Source organism: Triturus cristatus, chromosome 3_2 (genome assembly GCF_964204655.1).
Source record: "Triturus cristatus chromosome 3_2, aTriCri1.1, whole genome shotgun sequence".
Taxonomy (NCBI): Eukaryota; Metazoa; Chordata; class Amphibia; order Caudata; family Salamandridae; genus Triturus; species Triturus cristatus.
The window spans coordinates 745668350-745684043 of NC_140584.1; the positions used below are offsets into that span (position 1 = coordinate 745668350).

Consider the following 15694-nt stretch of genomic DNA (forward strand, 5'->3'; position numbering starts at 1 on the left):
GGAGTTGATGGCTGCGCTGAAAGATCTCCCTCTGGGGAAGACTCCAGGACAAGATGGCCTGCCATTGGTCTTCTACCGTATGTTCCTACCACAACTCCAGCCCCACCTCCTGCGTCTCTACAATTCCTTTTCGGACACGGAAGGGCCAACGCCCTCCATGGGTATGGCTGAAATAGCTCTTATCCCCAAGCTCGGGAAAAGATCCCAAGATGTGTGCCTCGTATCGTCCACTCGCTTTGCTGAACACAGACCTCAAGCTCTACACTAAAATGCTAGCCAGACGCTTGGATCCCCACATGCCTGGCCTTGTGGAGCCGGATCAAGTTGGCTTCATCCGCAATAGACAGAGAGCGGACAACGTGCGTAGAATCGCGCATCTGGTGGGGAAAACACAGCACTGGAATATACCGGCCTGCCTTCTCTCGCTTGACGCGGAGAAGGCGTTTGATCGGGTGGACTGGGGTTTTCTTTGCGCGGTGCTACACAAGATCGGACTGGGCCGAAACATGATCTCTATGATCATGGCCCCTTATATATCCCCGCAAGCTATGGTTCGGGTTAATGGACAACTTATAGACCCCTTCACCATACATTGAGGTACGCGGCAAGGTTGCCCCTTGTCACCTTTGTTGTTTGCCCTGGTGGTAGAGCCATTAGCAGAGATGATCAGGCAAAATACGGACATACATGGTATCTCTCTTGGAGGCAGGCAGAACAAGGTAGCGCTCTTCGCGGACGATCTTATCCTCACCATATTGCGTCCACATACATCCCTCCCGGCGCTTCACAATCTGTTACAGTCCTTTGAGCAGACTTCAGGCCTTAAAATTAATCATGGCAAGTCTTGGGCCTTGAACCTTACGATCCCGAAGGAGGAGATACCAGTCTTGAAAACGCTCGCCCCTTATCAATGGGCCACGGAGCATATTAGGTACTTAGGACTTCAATTGACTCCCTCCTTGGGCACATGGACCCAGGTAAATTGGCGAGAATGCAGGAGAACCGTTCTGGAAGACTTACGGGGATGGAAATCCCTAACTATATCTTGGTTGGGTAGGCTTAACGCCGTGAAAATGTCGATACTCCCTAAAATCTTATACTTATTTTAATGTCTTCTCACCTCTATCCCGCAGCACCAAATACAGGGCCTCCAGCGAGACCTCACTCGCTTTATCTGGGGAGGACGTAGGCCACGATTCTCTCACAAGACCCTCATGTCGCCGCGAGACAGAGGGGAACTAGCATGCCCTAATCTTCTGGATTATTATTGGGCCTCGCATCTCTGCTTTGTCTCGGAGTGGATAGCCGTTGAAAGCGAAAAGGTCTGGTTCCATATGGACAGGACGGTAACTGGACGCTGCATCTGCGACCTTGCGTGGCACCATCGTATGGCGCGCTCACGCAGTGCCTATATTGCAGTACCTACTAAAACGGTTCTGGACATATGGGACAAGGTAGCCGTGCTCAAGGGGCTAACGACCTTCCCCTCCCCTCATGCCCCCATTGCAGGTAACCCACTATTCCCTCCGGCCTTCCATTCACACACATTCGCCAATTGGCTACAGGGGGTTGCAGAGTGATCGGGGACCTGTAGGGGGGGGAGCACTTAAGACATTTGCCCTGTGCAGGGAGGACTTTTGTCTTCCACCGAAGGCGAGGCTACAATATGCGCAGCTGCGGCATTGGGTGTCCTCATCTGAGATACAACAGGCCGCTGTCAGACCATTCACCCCCTTTGAATGGCTGATCCGCTCCTTTGATGAATCGAAAGGCCTTATTTCTCGGACCTACCAGATTCTACAGCACCCTCCAATGCTTACTGCACACACGTATCAGCGCCAATGGCAATCAACATCAACCACGAAAATCACACCGTCGCCTTTGGTGGGATATTCCTAGGGTCTATCTCAGCATACCGCAAAGGGACAATGCATATAAAATTATGACGCAATGGTATTATACGCCTACTCGACTGCACAAAATGTTCCCTGCCGTGTCCCCCTTGTGCTGGAGGTGTTCGAATGCTTCTGGGGATTTCATCCGCTCTTGACCCTGCTCTGGAAGGAAGTCCTTAGCCATATCAAAGAGGTATTGGGCTTTCCCCTGCCTGAGTCTGCAACCACAATCCTTTTGGGCCTTAAACCCACTAACCTAAAGGCACTTACCCGCAGCGATTGGACTATAGCACTTCATATGCTTGGGGTTGCTAAACAACTTACAGCGCTGTACTGGGAAAAAATGGAACCTCCCCCAATAACTGCTTCGTTCACGCGCTTATGACATGTAATAACCATGGAACTTTTTACAGCGCGATTGCAGTCACGCGACACCAGCTTTACTGCTGTTTGGCGACCCTTAGTCCAATATCTCTGCAAAATAGAACATGCGCGTTATCTACCCTCCAAGCTTAGAGCGTTACGACTTTTTGAAGATGCCATACTCCCGTCGGACCCCAATAGGCTCCTTGCGAAATCATACCAGCCCTGGGCGACGCTTCCCACGGCAAGCCTCAAGATATGCGCTTTCAATACCATGCACCCCGGCGCGCATATACCCATCCACCTACCTAGCCGCTTTTCTTGCTGTGTATTTCCTTTTTTCTTTTCTCCCCTCTTCTTCTGACTCGTTTCTGCTCCTTCACTATTATCTACTTTTGATGGGCCTCATACGCGTGTTCTCACTGTTCTTGTTGGTGCACCAATAAGGTCCTGCAATTTCGCACATCACTCTCATATTGTTATATATGCAATGTCACGCGGCCGGCCCATCAAGCTGTGTTTTCAACTGTCTCTTAATGCCTTTATCAAGTCAAAAAGGCTTTATTTCGATAAAAACATATCATAAAAGCTGAATATAAAAAGATTTTCCATTTTTTAAAAACATTTACAAGAATCACTAGATTTCATCAATTTTCAACAAAGAAATAAATACATTCTGTACAAGTTAAAAGCAATTAGCAATTTAACAATAAAAAGGAATTAAACATTAATTTTAAGCCTTTTGCTACGTAAATACCAGGCCCATGATAAAAATTTAGATAAACCACAGACATAAAGTGGGCGTGAATCTGACGTTAGGATACGCAGGGCCTCAATGTGTGACCTAGTGCCTAAAAGCCGACACAATGCTTTGAGCCACTTTTTCCTGGGTTTTACATATTCCGGGCATTGGAACAAGAAATGCGCTAGGGTCTCGGTGCAAGTTGTACAAAAAGGGCAAAAGGCAGTTGTCTGTGCCGGGATTTTCCACCGTGCTGTAAATGCTCTTAGTGGGAGAGTCCCAACTCTAAACTTAAAATAGAGTGCTCTATCGAACGGTTTTTCAATAATGTCCAGATACAGTTCCCGAATGGGTAAGTCCTTGAACTTCAGGAAGTCCTCCGTTAATTTTCCCAGGGACTGATCAGCATATGTTCGGGACATAACCCAATTCCAGTATAGAGACTTTAGAGTTGCCTTTGGTGGAGATGATCTATTGTCCCATGCTTCACTTAGTCCAAGAGCAATAAGTAAAGCTTTAACATCTCTCAACCACTTTATTTTGTGCCATCCTGATGATGCCTTTATATAATCCTGGAGAGCACTGGATGAAACGCGGCCGGCCCTAAATGGGTTGTAGGCTTAACGCTGTGTCAATTTGGACCTCTGTTATACTTTGTGCATATAAAATAAAAACATACTTTAAACAAAAAAAAAAAAAGTTAAAAAGTAACGAAGTGCAGAACTCATTAATTAGGGTACTGGTGGTTCTGTAACACATTAATGAAAGAGAATAGCCTAGGCGGTCAAAAGTGGCCATGCGCAATGACCTGTGTGTGGGCAGACAGTCCATGTCATCACAAAGAGTAGTTTGTGACTGCTCTTTAGTTGCCTCATACTCTCACGGCAAGCACATGTTGGCAGAAAGTGGCATGGAAATACACAGATACATGTATCATTAATAGGAGGAGACACAGAGGCACCCTGTCTCTCAGTTTTGCAGTCACTCTGACACAAGCAGTCACACAGAGAAATAGCCTCATTTACAAAGGAAAGGTTGTGCACATGTGCACGCAAGCTGACAGGCATGCACAGGAAAGTTACTTCGATAAAATTACTACCACACACAGTGAATACATTTACACACATGCACACAAGGACACACATACACAAATTCATATGCACATATGAAAACAACTGAAAGCAGGCATATGTAGGCAAGGAGATTAATACAAAGAGACAGTAACAAAAAAGTAACCCAAGTCGTGTTGACAGTTTTATATCAAAAGTAAACCTACCAGTCAACTTATTAAACAAGCAGCAATTGGGGGGGCTAGCCGGGCAAGCAATGATGGATGGAGTTGGCAAGCAAGGAGGGGGGCGAGCAGTGATGAGAGAGTGGGTGAGGGACGGGTCAAGCAGCCACGTTCCTGCCTGTACCTAAGTTGGCTGCCGCTCGTGACTCAGTCGCCGTGAATTGCCACTTTGGCTTTACAGAGTTTGTGGTCCTGTGTGCGAGAGTGCTAGTTGATGACGTCGACGGCATCGCCCTGAGGTAAAGGAAGCAAGCTTACCTGACAAACACGCATGGTTTACCTTTCCTGTTGTTTTATACCACTACATTGTTCCTATACTAATAAATGTTGTGCACTATATTAGGCTATATGTTAAACTAGCAAATGTGCAGATTAGCACAAGACTGCCAGTCTTCTCTGTACCAGAGGGGGGAGACCGGTGTGCGACAGGCCAAACTTCCTGAAGACGTTTCTAGCTTTCCTAAAGAGAGCAGCGAGCCTGAGGTCGTCCGGTGTGTGCTGGCAAAGCTGCCCCATGGTCCCCCTCACACCTCCCATTCCTGCTGTCCTGCGACACGGGACCAATTCAGTGAAAAAAGAAGTGCACCAAACAAACAAAAAATACATCAGGGTGTAAGGGGACATGTAACAGGGGCAGTCGCCACAAAGTTAAAAACACACCCAAAGGCAGGCCAAAGAGCAACGTTTTACCAAGAAAGGAATTCAGAAAGGCACAAGAAGGAACAAATGGAAAGTGGTGGGCGTGGTCTAAGCACCCCAACCAGCTACAGCATGCCTTGCTGAGCAGTGCATGCACGCTGCTAGGCTCGACCCAAAAACTGGAAGTATATATTGATATTGAAATTCAGATGTGTGTTTCTGGTCTAGGGAGAACCTGGCCTGGCAGTTCGGGTTGGACTGTTTCCATGGGGAGCAGGGTCAAGACATATTTGTATATGGCTGGGTCTAAACTGGAATGGCGTGGTGTGAAAAAAAGATGGATTTAACCCAGATCTCTGACTGTGGGTGAATGTTTGATTAATTCAGCATTCCGTCTGTCATCTGTTATTTTTGCATTTGTCCCCCTAAGTAGGAAGGGTATATACTCAGACGTGGGTCCCATGCTCGCTACGCCACCAGATTCAAGCTAGCCTGGCTGCTAAGGAGTGTTACATCTATTCTTTTTGCAAATATCTCTTGCATCACAGAGGGACCACGTGATAGAGGGCCATTCCCATTACTTGAATACCTTCAGACTTCCTCTCTTATCTCCATCTGACAAATGTTTGTCTGAAGAAGCTGCTGTCAAGTCGTAGACAGAATGCTGGAACAGCCCTTGTGCAGGATTACAATACTTTGAGATGCACTCTACAATCTGTTTAAAATGCTGCCATCCGTTGGACCACAGGAGTAGAGAAAAAACAGGTTACTCAGGCTAGATGTGCCATTCAATAGTTTCCTGTTTTAAACCAAATTAGATTCAAGTTGCGATGCCTGAGTCTCGTATTTAAAACCTTACAATTTCTCCCACAGTTATTTGGACAAGAGAATGATCCCCAATTGTGCCCTCAAAAAGTTGAGGTTTATACCAAGGAGCTGACATAGTTACATCCAGGTAAAAAAGCAAAAGCATAAGTGGAAGAACATTTTCGGTGCATGTCCAAAATTTTTGAATTTGCTTCCTTGAAAACTAAAAGCAATCCCCAATCTCTTCACTTTTCAGAATGCTCTCAAGATCTAACAGTTTTTGGTGCTTCGATGACCTGCACCAAAAGTTTTTGAGGTAGTGGGTGAGTTACAAATGTTATGATTGCCTGATTGATTTATACAGATGCGCAGTTTCCCACCTGATGGACCGATGGTGGAAAGTTGATATAGACTTTGATTTGTGCTATGACAAAGCCCATAACATCCTGATGAAGGGGGATCTGATAGAGGCAAACCAATATTCTCCTAAAAGCACCGATTGACTTATTGGTCCGTAACACTGTTTGACCAGAAAACATACCCTTTCAACGATTGTGCAATTTAAGTGTCTGTTTCTGAATGACACAACACCAGACCCCAATACCTCAACGACAGAATCACCCTTCACGTACCCAAACAAAACCTTCGATCCATCAACCTCCTCCTCGACCAAAACCCCACGCATTTGCAGAGCCAGAGTAGGGGGAAGATCCTTCTACTACCTCACGGCAAAGACCTGGAACGTGCCCCTTCCTGAACACCTTTAGGAAGGCTCTGAAGACCTGGCTTTTCGAATGAAACGGACCTGCTGACCCTTTACCCTCCCCCCCGCTCCTTGAGACCCTCGCGGGTGAGTAGTGCGCTTATAATAATTTCCCTGATTGATTGATTAATTGAATTGTTTGTAAAGATGTCACATAGGGAATGTTAAAAAATAGATACGTATTTAAGTGAATTTTGGCCTTTCAACTATTCTTTCATTGTAGATCACGCTGTAATAAGTAGGGCAGCAGCTTGGTTTCAGTGGGACTGTCACTGCTCACAAAGTCAGGCACCCGGACATTATGCTGCAGTACTGCCAGCAAGTTCCAGGGCACAGTACCTACCACAGGCAGGCTACACTCCAGGGCAGGGGCTGAAAAGGATGAAGGAAGTGTAGAGAGGCCACCATACTTTGGGTTTGACTCCACTTGTAAACCTGTCTTGCAGTGGTCCCCACATCAGCTTCTTGACTCTCTGTGCTCACATGTTCTAGAGGATGATGAGGTTATAGTTTTCTTTCTGGGAAGCAGGGAGAGCGGGTGAGAGCTCTCCTTTCTGATATCAGCATTCTTAGGAAAGGGTTGCCAACGCCAACAGGTCACCTGTATTGGTAGCACTTATCTATCATGTTCCTTGTAGCAGGGCGTGCAGCAACCGGGCTAGAGCTCTGGGCTTTAATCAAAGCAGGTTCTAGGCTCTAATCAAAGCAGGTTTTAGGCTAACCAGGCAGACTTCTTCCTTCTTCCTTTACATCACAGTAAGTCTAGTCCTCAGTCCAGGAGTCTATTTGCTCATCTCCAGGGGAGGTAGTCAAGATTTCTTGCCTCTGGGGAAGTCTTTTCTTTGAATGGATGTACAGAGCTTCCTCAAGTCAAGTCAGATGGTGCATTCTGAATGGACTCAACTGTCCATAGTGTATTTAGAAACAGTGTCAACCCAAGCCAGCTGGCCACTCTGATTCAAAGTTGTTCAAAACATTTGGAGCACGCCTATAACTGTCCCTTTAGTTGCACTGTAGTTCCACGCCAACCAGCTTCCAAAGATGGCTTGTCAGTCTGGTTTCTATGGGGATGGTAGGCATTGCATAATGCCTACTGTATGTCTGTTTTGGAGCCAGAAAACCTCCTCCTTTGTCTGGAGGTCTTGCTGAACTACTGCTTACTGGGCACATCAGGACACAGGAAGTGGAAAGGGTAGGCAACCTATCTCCTCTGTGTGTGTGTTGCATTAGCCAGGATATTGGCCACAGTCCTTTGCTCATGTTTTTCATCTCACTGTAACTGGCTTTGATTCGGGATAAGTGGACCTTACTGCTCCATTGATGGTTTGTGAATAGAAACCAAACACATAAAATTCGTTTTACAGTAGCTTCAACAAGAAAAGGGAGGAGAGGAGATAGCTGTACAGGGTGACATATAGGAGATGGACAGCAGACCCCTTGTGTGCCTTTAGCTTTGAGGCACTGGGCTACATAAATACAGGCTTCACAAACTGGGTCACCACACCCCTCATTTATTCAAGCACTGCTTCACAGACAGCGGGGCACCTTGGTGGGGCAGAGTCAGTGATGAATGACTACAATGAGAGCCAGTAGGCAGTCTCCTCACTGGTGTACATGTAGAAAGACCTGCATTTCAGAACAATAGTACAGTTGCCCCCAAGCATTAGCCCTGTCATGGCCTGGTCATAGGCAGTCACATTAGCAAAATAAGCAGTACCCTTTAACTAGCACAAGGGGGTGGGTATACAAGCATATCAAAATATAAAAGATGCGCCTTGAGCAACACGTAACTATATACCAAATAAATTCTTGCCTTACACATATAATCTGTTTGGATAATGAATGATATAGAGAGACTGTTCACACAATAATGCTATTATTGCAAAAGTTATTTTTTTAACATATCATAAATACACATTTATGTATATAAACATCTTAAGAAACCCTGCCCATCGACCTTTGAATAAACAATTATTCATACAAAGAATAATATTTACATTAATACATAAAGACAATCGTGAAACAAAGAAACAGAAAAAGGGTATTACACATTAACAAAAACACTAAAAAGGCTATTTGAAGGAGGCAAATACCATTGGTGATTGTTCTTGCCGAAGTAGATCTTCTTAGATGTTATAATAAGTCGACATTTCAGTCCCTGTGAGAAAGTACCTCTTTTGCATGGTTGGCCCCCTACTTTTTCCCTGGTCTTGATAAAGTTTCAGATGTAGTGCACAGGGTTCCTGCCAATCAGGTCCCCTGTGCCAGTGCTCTTCCCTAAAAACAAACCTCCAATTGGTACTTCTACCCCCTCTAAGTCCCTAGTAAATGGTATCCTGGGTACCTAGGGACTGGGAGCTGAAGAGTGTCAGCTGGGATGCCCCCTCCCCTCCTACTGGGACCATGCCACTGCCTTGTAGCTTGCAAGCCCCTGTGAGGGAGAAAACAACAAAGTCGACATGGCTTCCTGTCTGGGTTCCATGCCAACCAGCAGAGCAGTGCCTGTAGGGATAAGTAAGTCACCCCTCTGGCAGGCCTCACAGCCCTAAGGCAGGGTGAATTATGCCACAGGTAAGGGCATATCACATGAGCAGATATGACACTACAATATGTGGGTCCTTTTACCTAATATTGTAAGTGCCAGGGAAGCCATAGAGAATACATTGGCTGGGACCTCAACAACTCGAGTTCCACAGCACCATGATAGCTTCACTGAACACATGAGTGTTGTGTACCAAACCACTCCTTACAATTAATCCCCACTGATGACAGTGTGGGATTTAGTGTACCATGTACTCAATGGGGCCCCGTGAAAACCTACCAACCCTGGTGAAGTCTCTGACCGGCTGTAGGTAGCCAACCACCACCAGACATGTTTCTGAACTCGATAGAAAGCCCCTGCTCTCTGGGACCAGAAACAATGCACATCCTGGACACAGGTGTCACACCTCCCCCCCCAGGATGGCCCAGTGGTCGAAGAGGGAAGCTTTAATTTAAAGGCCTAACGACTTTGTAATGTGACAACCAGCCTCTGCTGCTGGCAGCAGATGGCAGCCTCGGGTTTACACCCCCACTTTGGGCAGGAAAACCGGCTGCAAAAATTAAAAAGAATAGGAGGTGTGCCCACCTCTGCCAACCCCACCACTAAGGTGGGAGTGGCAAGGTGAATCGCAATTTTCAGTCCCGCCATCTTGAAGCTGGAGAGACACCTCCAATCAGGGCTAGGTCTGTGCCCTCCTCCCACAGGAGGGTGGCACACAGGGGGTGTAGTCACCCCAGGTAAGGTGCCCATTGGTCCTACCTGCTACTCCCCTAAAACGCCTCCTAAATTTAGTATTAAGGTTGCTACTCCAGACCTAGAGCACTAGATCTGCGACAACCTATAAAGAAAGAAGAATCAATATGACGGCTGCCTTGGCCCCAGCCTTACTGGCGTGTCTCCAGTTTCGCAGAAGCTGCGACCTGTCTTGCAGCCAGCGACATCTGATACTCCTGAGAGGACTGTTGCCTTCAACAAAGACTCCAATTTCCCAAGGACAGACGAACTGTACTGAAGAAATCTACCCCAATGACTCCAGATCCTGGCAGATCTACGTCTCCTGCCCACTCGGCACCCGACGCCCACGGCCCCAGTCTGGGTGACTCACCTGTGCAGTGAAGTCTCCCCGGCGATCCTGACCTCATGTCCAGCATTGGCTCACCTCTCCTGCCCTCCATGACGGTGCCTGCAGTGTGAATACAGAGAGTCCCTCCTGACCGTGACCGGCTCCAGTAAGAAGACTCCTACGTCCAAAGGCACCCCTGTACCAAAGCCCTTGGCCCTTGGTGAAATAAACTGACGGTGCCCCTATTACTCCCTGCATCTCTACTTACCGCTGCTGTTGTTGGTCTTCCTCCAGCTACCTCCGGTGACACACCCGCAGCATCTTTCCCGAAAGAAGTGTCCCCATTAAAAAGCATTGGACGCCTGATGTCGAAATTGCAACCTGTACCGAGCCGTCCCAGTGCCACTGGTGGTTCATGTTTGGTGTTTCTTTTTTAAAATGTATTTATTTTAAACTTTATTTATTGGTTTTTATAACATTAGGAGCACAAGCAACAGTGCAGCAGTACCGTTGTGTGCGTTCTGTCGCAAGGAAGCCTCGTAAAAGTGAAGCAGTGAAATCTATAAGATTTCACTGAGTCACTTTTACGACGCCACTGTGTCAAAACCTTACACCTACTTGAAGCAGGTGTAAGGAGTGACGCAGCATGTTAGGAATAGGCATTCCTAACCATTGCTGGAGTTGCGTCATACTTGCGACACGACTCCAGCAATTCGCTGTCCTTACGCCTTCAAGATGTGTCAAGCATCTGTCTATCCTTGCGCCACGGTGCGCCGCATTGTAAATGCGGCACATCCATGGTGGTGCAAGGCTATCTTTCCGTCACGCAAGTTAACTGGTGCATCCCTGCTAATATGCAGGGATGCGCCAGTTCTTGTAAATCTGCCCCATTATACCTGACGCAGGTTTAATGTAGCGCAGGGCTTTACAACGTGACGCATCTCCATAGATGCGTCACGTTGTAAATATGTCGCATCGTGGCGCATTGTTTATGATGCCGCTGGATCACAGAAGTGAGCCAACGGCGGCGTAAAGTCGGCGCAGGGGGCTTGTAAATATGCCGCTGGATGTTAAATTCATTCCATGTGAGTGGACATTTGCTCTTATTCGTAGCCTGCAAGTTCGTATCCTTTAACTTTGAACGTTATTCAGTGAAAAGGCCCCCTTCCCTCTTAGGACATCCATGTAGATGTGGTTCACATCTTTGATAGCTTAAGTGTTTTTTTTAGAGTCATGTCGCTCTAGGGATTCGAGTACGAGTCCTGCTTTAATTGGGGCATTATTTTTTGCACCCACTTCGATAAATAAGGCCAGTTATGAATTTGCCTCTGAAATGGGCGCTTAAATGTGGACTTGATGCTTACCAGGCCTTTTTCGACAATTTCAAATTTCGACAAATTTAACCTGCTGAAAATTATTCTTTGTAAAATCCGAGTCGCAAATTTATCATCGAACTCATATTCCGACACCCGTGCTAACATTGGCTTGAATAGGTGTTGTAATCTGTAAGGCTTTCGGAACCAAAGAGCTTTAGGCTCCTGTGCCTTGTTGAGACTGGGGCCATAGCCCAGGCTTTACGTTTCTTTAAATAATATATATATTTTTAAATTGCGCAAAAGATGATCTTATTCCTTTTTCACCCCCACAACGAACAGGAGAAATATCCACGAGTATGACCTATATGCAGTGTAAACCAAATTAACCTTTGTACAGGTACCATTGATCAAAGACGCATTCATGGTGGTGAGTATCTGATTTAAAGGCTAATATGCACCTCAGTCTCGTCAAACTCTACCAGTGCCTGGCGCCCAATTTCGTCTTATTTACACGCCTCAAAATTGTGAATAAATGTATGAATGCCTAAAACATTATGGGGCTGATTCAAAAAGCATTTATGAGAATGAACTGGTGTACATACTCTCACATGCTTTTCAGAATCCGTCTGGAAATGACCAACTACCTATTAGTAAAAGTGCAACGAGATCAAATTCCTTTCTATTTTTACTAATTGTATATGCACATTCCTTGAATATTCATTTTCTTTTCTTGGCACCGATTCACAAAGGCATGTAAGAGTGTGTAAAAGAGTACTACGGAAACACTATTTTATAGACTTTCGGCAGGCTTAGCTATTGTTTAATAAGTATAAACTCATTCCGTTAGGTTAAAAAAAAAATGCCCTTTCTGTGAAAAACTGTTCTAGAACGTTAATAAATGACGCCGTTCACGTCTCTTGTTTATACTATAGGAAACCAGTTTATGTTCACCCCATCTCCGGACGCTTTGATGTGGGAAACTTGCAGTCCTATGGCACCTGCAACACTTATTTTCTAGAAAGGATACATACCCTGGCAAGCTACCTCCGGTGAGGATGAAGCTGTCGCTTAGAAGGCTGGCATCTCTGGAGGACTCGGCATTGTACAGCACTGGCTCATCAAGGACACCTCGGACATTGGAACACTGCAATCAGGCATGAAGAATGTGTATTGCTGTTTAGAGTACTGGATACCCACTCTAAAAGGATTGTACAATGGACGTTTTAAGCCCCATGTAATCATACAACTGTAGTATTGAATGTTTATTTTCCTCCCTTCTGGGGGATACTGGCAACAAGTTTCAATAGAGGAGAATGCTCTGCTTCCAGGCCCTGAGATACTGGAATGTTCTGCCAGCAGAACTTAGATAAGCAGATCATTATCAAAACGTTGTTGTTGAAGTAGTGATGTGGAAGAGGGTTATCTGTGGGGCCTCTTCTCACTCTCATTGTGTCCAATTTGTCCAGTAGGCCGCATGGCATGTTAGCACCTGGGACTGGGAGCCCTCGTGAGAATATCTTAAATCCATCCGAAAGAAATAAGAAGCTTCAATTGGTTTAAAGGGTGGAAGAGCACAGAAGAGTTTCAAGATATTTGTGGAACATCTTCTTGAGAGAAGGTGTGAGGGCACTCCATGCCTAAGCTGAGGGCAGAAATGCAATTTCACCTTGGTGAGAGAGCCGTCCATAAACCAACACAAATATTTCTAAATGCCTTAATAGTATACTGTCTGATTGGCCATGTAGAGGAACCTTAGGGGAGAGGGTGTAGCCTTACGGCTAGAGCGGTGGACCTCGGATCTGGGGTCCCAGGTTCGAGTCTCGGCAACATCTCGTGATTCTGGGCAAATCGCTTAATCTCCCCGTGCCTAACAAAAATAAATGTGTTCATCTGTAACTAAACTGGTGCTCATGTAAAGCGCTGTGATAGCCGATGTCTCGGGTCTAGTTCGCGCTATATAATCCCCCCCACGTCCCCACCAAAACTCAAATTCCCATTTGTCACAGGTTCTAAACCTACGAATAACAGAAGAGCTTGAGCAATGAATGAACCAGTAATTAAAGGTCAGTGACACTTGACCAATCACATTGTACTACACATTTGATAATATAGCATTCCTTGGGCATTGTCAAACAGAGGAACAGATTTATTTGAGAACAGTAGAGTTTCCTTACAAGCCCATCTTTTTATACTTGTTTTTATGTGTTTTATGGTCAATGGCCGGGATATTGAAGTAAACTTTCTGCACCGTTCTGAAAGAAAGAACATTAAATGAAGTGAACTGCCTTTCACATTCAGTGCCATATAAAAGACTCAGTATTAATCAAAATTCTGTCCATTGATTTGTATCTCTAAAAAAGAAAGCACTGCCATGGTGTTTATATTTTGCTGACAGTCTTCCAGGATGCCCTAAAACTCGATTTCATATTAGCACACAGTATTGGGGCCATGTAGCTAGTACCATGCCTTAGCCACATTTTTTATGAAAATGTAGCATATTTGCACTACTATACGAAATAATTGAAATTGTGCATAATAATAAGAGTCTGCCTCTGGATGATTTGTTTCTAGATTGTGAAGGAACTGCCAGAAGTTTCAAGGGAGGGCCATGTTGTCCTTAACTAATTCAGAAACTGTATTTACTTGTAGACACTTTTAATCAGCTGACTGAATTAGGAGGAAATCAGACTAATTCTAGCAATGTCAAATGATCTGGTTTATTTTGAAAAATTATGACTAAGCAAGTGATTTTAGTATTAAGCCAGCGATTTTAGTATTAAGCAAGTGATATTAATAATACCTCCAGCCATAATTTGTGGAAAATTACCGCTGGAACTACCATAATTATGCACTTCATTACAGAGTCAGTATTTTAATGTAATATTCAAATATTCTGTTAACTGAACTTTCATTAATTTAGATATTTTTAGTTATTTTTTTAACTTATCTTAATTGTGTTTGCTTCAATATTCATTTGCAATAAAGTTGATCTGCAATATACACACTTAATCTTAGGAATTTAGCTGAAATGTTCTGCCTCTGCTGAATATGTATGCAGTTTAAAACTGTGAGTTTTTTTAATCAGTTAGATCTCTGTGGTCAATTAATGGCCGGTGTACTTCTAAAACTGTGGGCTAACGAGGTAAACCGCATAACTTTAGTACAATCGTAATATAAATATGGAATACGTATATATCTAAATTGTATTAAAAATGCTAATTGTTAGACCTTACACGCTTGGGTGGTAGTCCCCCAAACATTTTGCCTTTACCCCCCTATCTTGATGAATTAGTTGCTGTTAGGTTCAGGACTCTCAGCACTTTACCACAGCTAAACGGTGCTGAAGTGTTTGTGCCCTCTCATTAACCCCTTCAGTGCCACGCCCTTTCCCCCTCCTGTGCCGGGCGTTGCACTAGTGGGTGGGGTTCATGACGAGATAGTCTCGTCATGGGCACAGCGCAACCGTGCTCCATGACGAGACTATCTCGTCATGGGCACTGAAGAGGTTAAAACATGGTGAAATTGACCTACACCTAATTGGCACATTTAATTTACTTGTAAGTCCCTGGTAAATAGTACTACATTTATCCAGGGCCTATAAATTAAATGCCACTAGTGGGTGTGCAGCACTCATTGTGCCACTCACCAGAGTAGCACTTTAACCCCTTAACTGTTGGGCCCTGCCCCCCTTAACCTCCCCCCCCCCCCAAAAGTGCTGAGCACTTTTTTGGCTATTTGGGGTAGTTTGCGCTTAGGCCCCTGTAACTTTTTGTACACTTGTGGTATCCACGTCAAATGTGCATCTTTTTCTTCCAACATCATGAAGATTCTAAAGGTACCCAGGGTTTGTGGATTCCCCTGGAAGGGACCCAGTAATTAGCCAAAATACAGCTAAATCTTGGGTTTTTGGTGAAAACTGGAAAAAAGTGCTGAAGATGAAAGCGTTTGTTTTTCCCCTGCAAATGGTATCAATAAAGTGTTTGTGGTGATAAAATCACCATCGTCCCAGCTTTCAGGAACATGCAGACTTTTGTTAGAAAACTAAAATTCACTAAACAGTTTTGGTATTTTAGTGGGACATAGCCTATTTTTTCTAAATTTTGTGCTTTCAACCTCCTTTCAGTTAGTGTTAGAAATTGATGTAAAACCAGTAATGGATCCCAGAAAGCTATACATTTCTGAAAAGTAGACAAAATGCTGACTTCAGTAAGGGGTCATTTGTGTAGATCCTTCAAGGTTTACCTATAGAAAGTAACAGTTGAAACGAAAC

At 44.9% G+C, this 15694-nt stretch overlaps 1 protein-coding gene across 1 annotated transcript in view; it reads left to right on the plus strand.

Annotated features, from left to right (window-relative positions):
• LOC146858038 (uncharacterized) overlaps positions 1–14430 on the plus strand; it is a 271763-nt gene extending 257333 nt beyond the window's left edge. The window contains exon 9 of the mRNA XM_085648815.1: positions 12357–14430. Coding sequence (XP_085504941.1) covers positions 12357–12477 — 121 coding nt within the window. The 3' untranslated portion in view covers positions 12478–14430. The remainder of the gene's footprint in view (positions 1–12356) is intronic.
• Positions 14431–15694: the final 1264 nt, after the last annotated feature.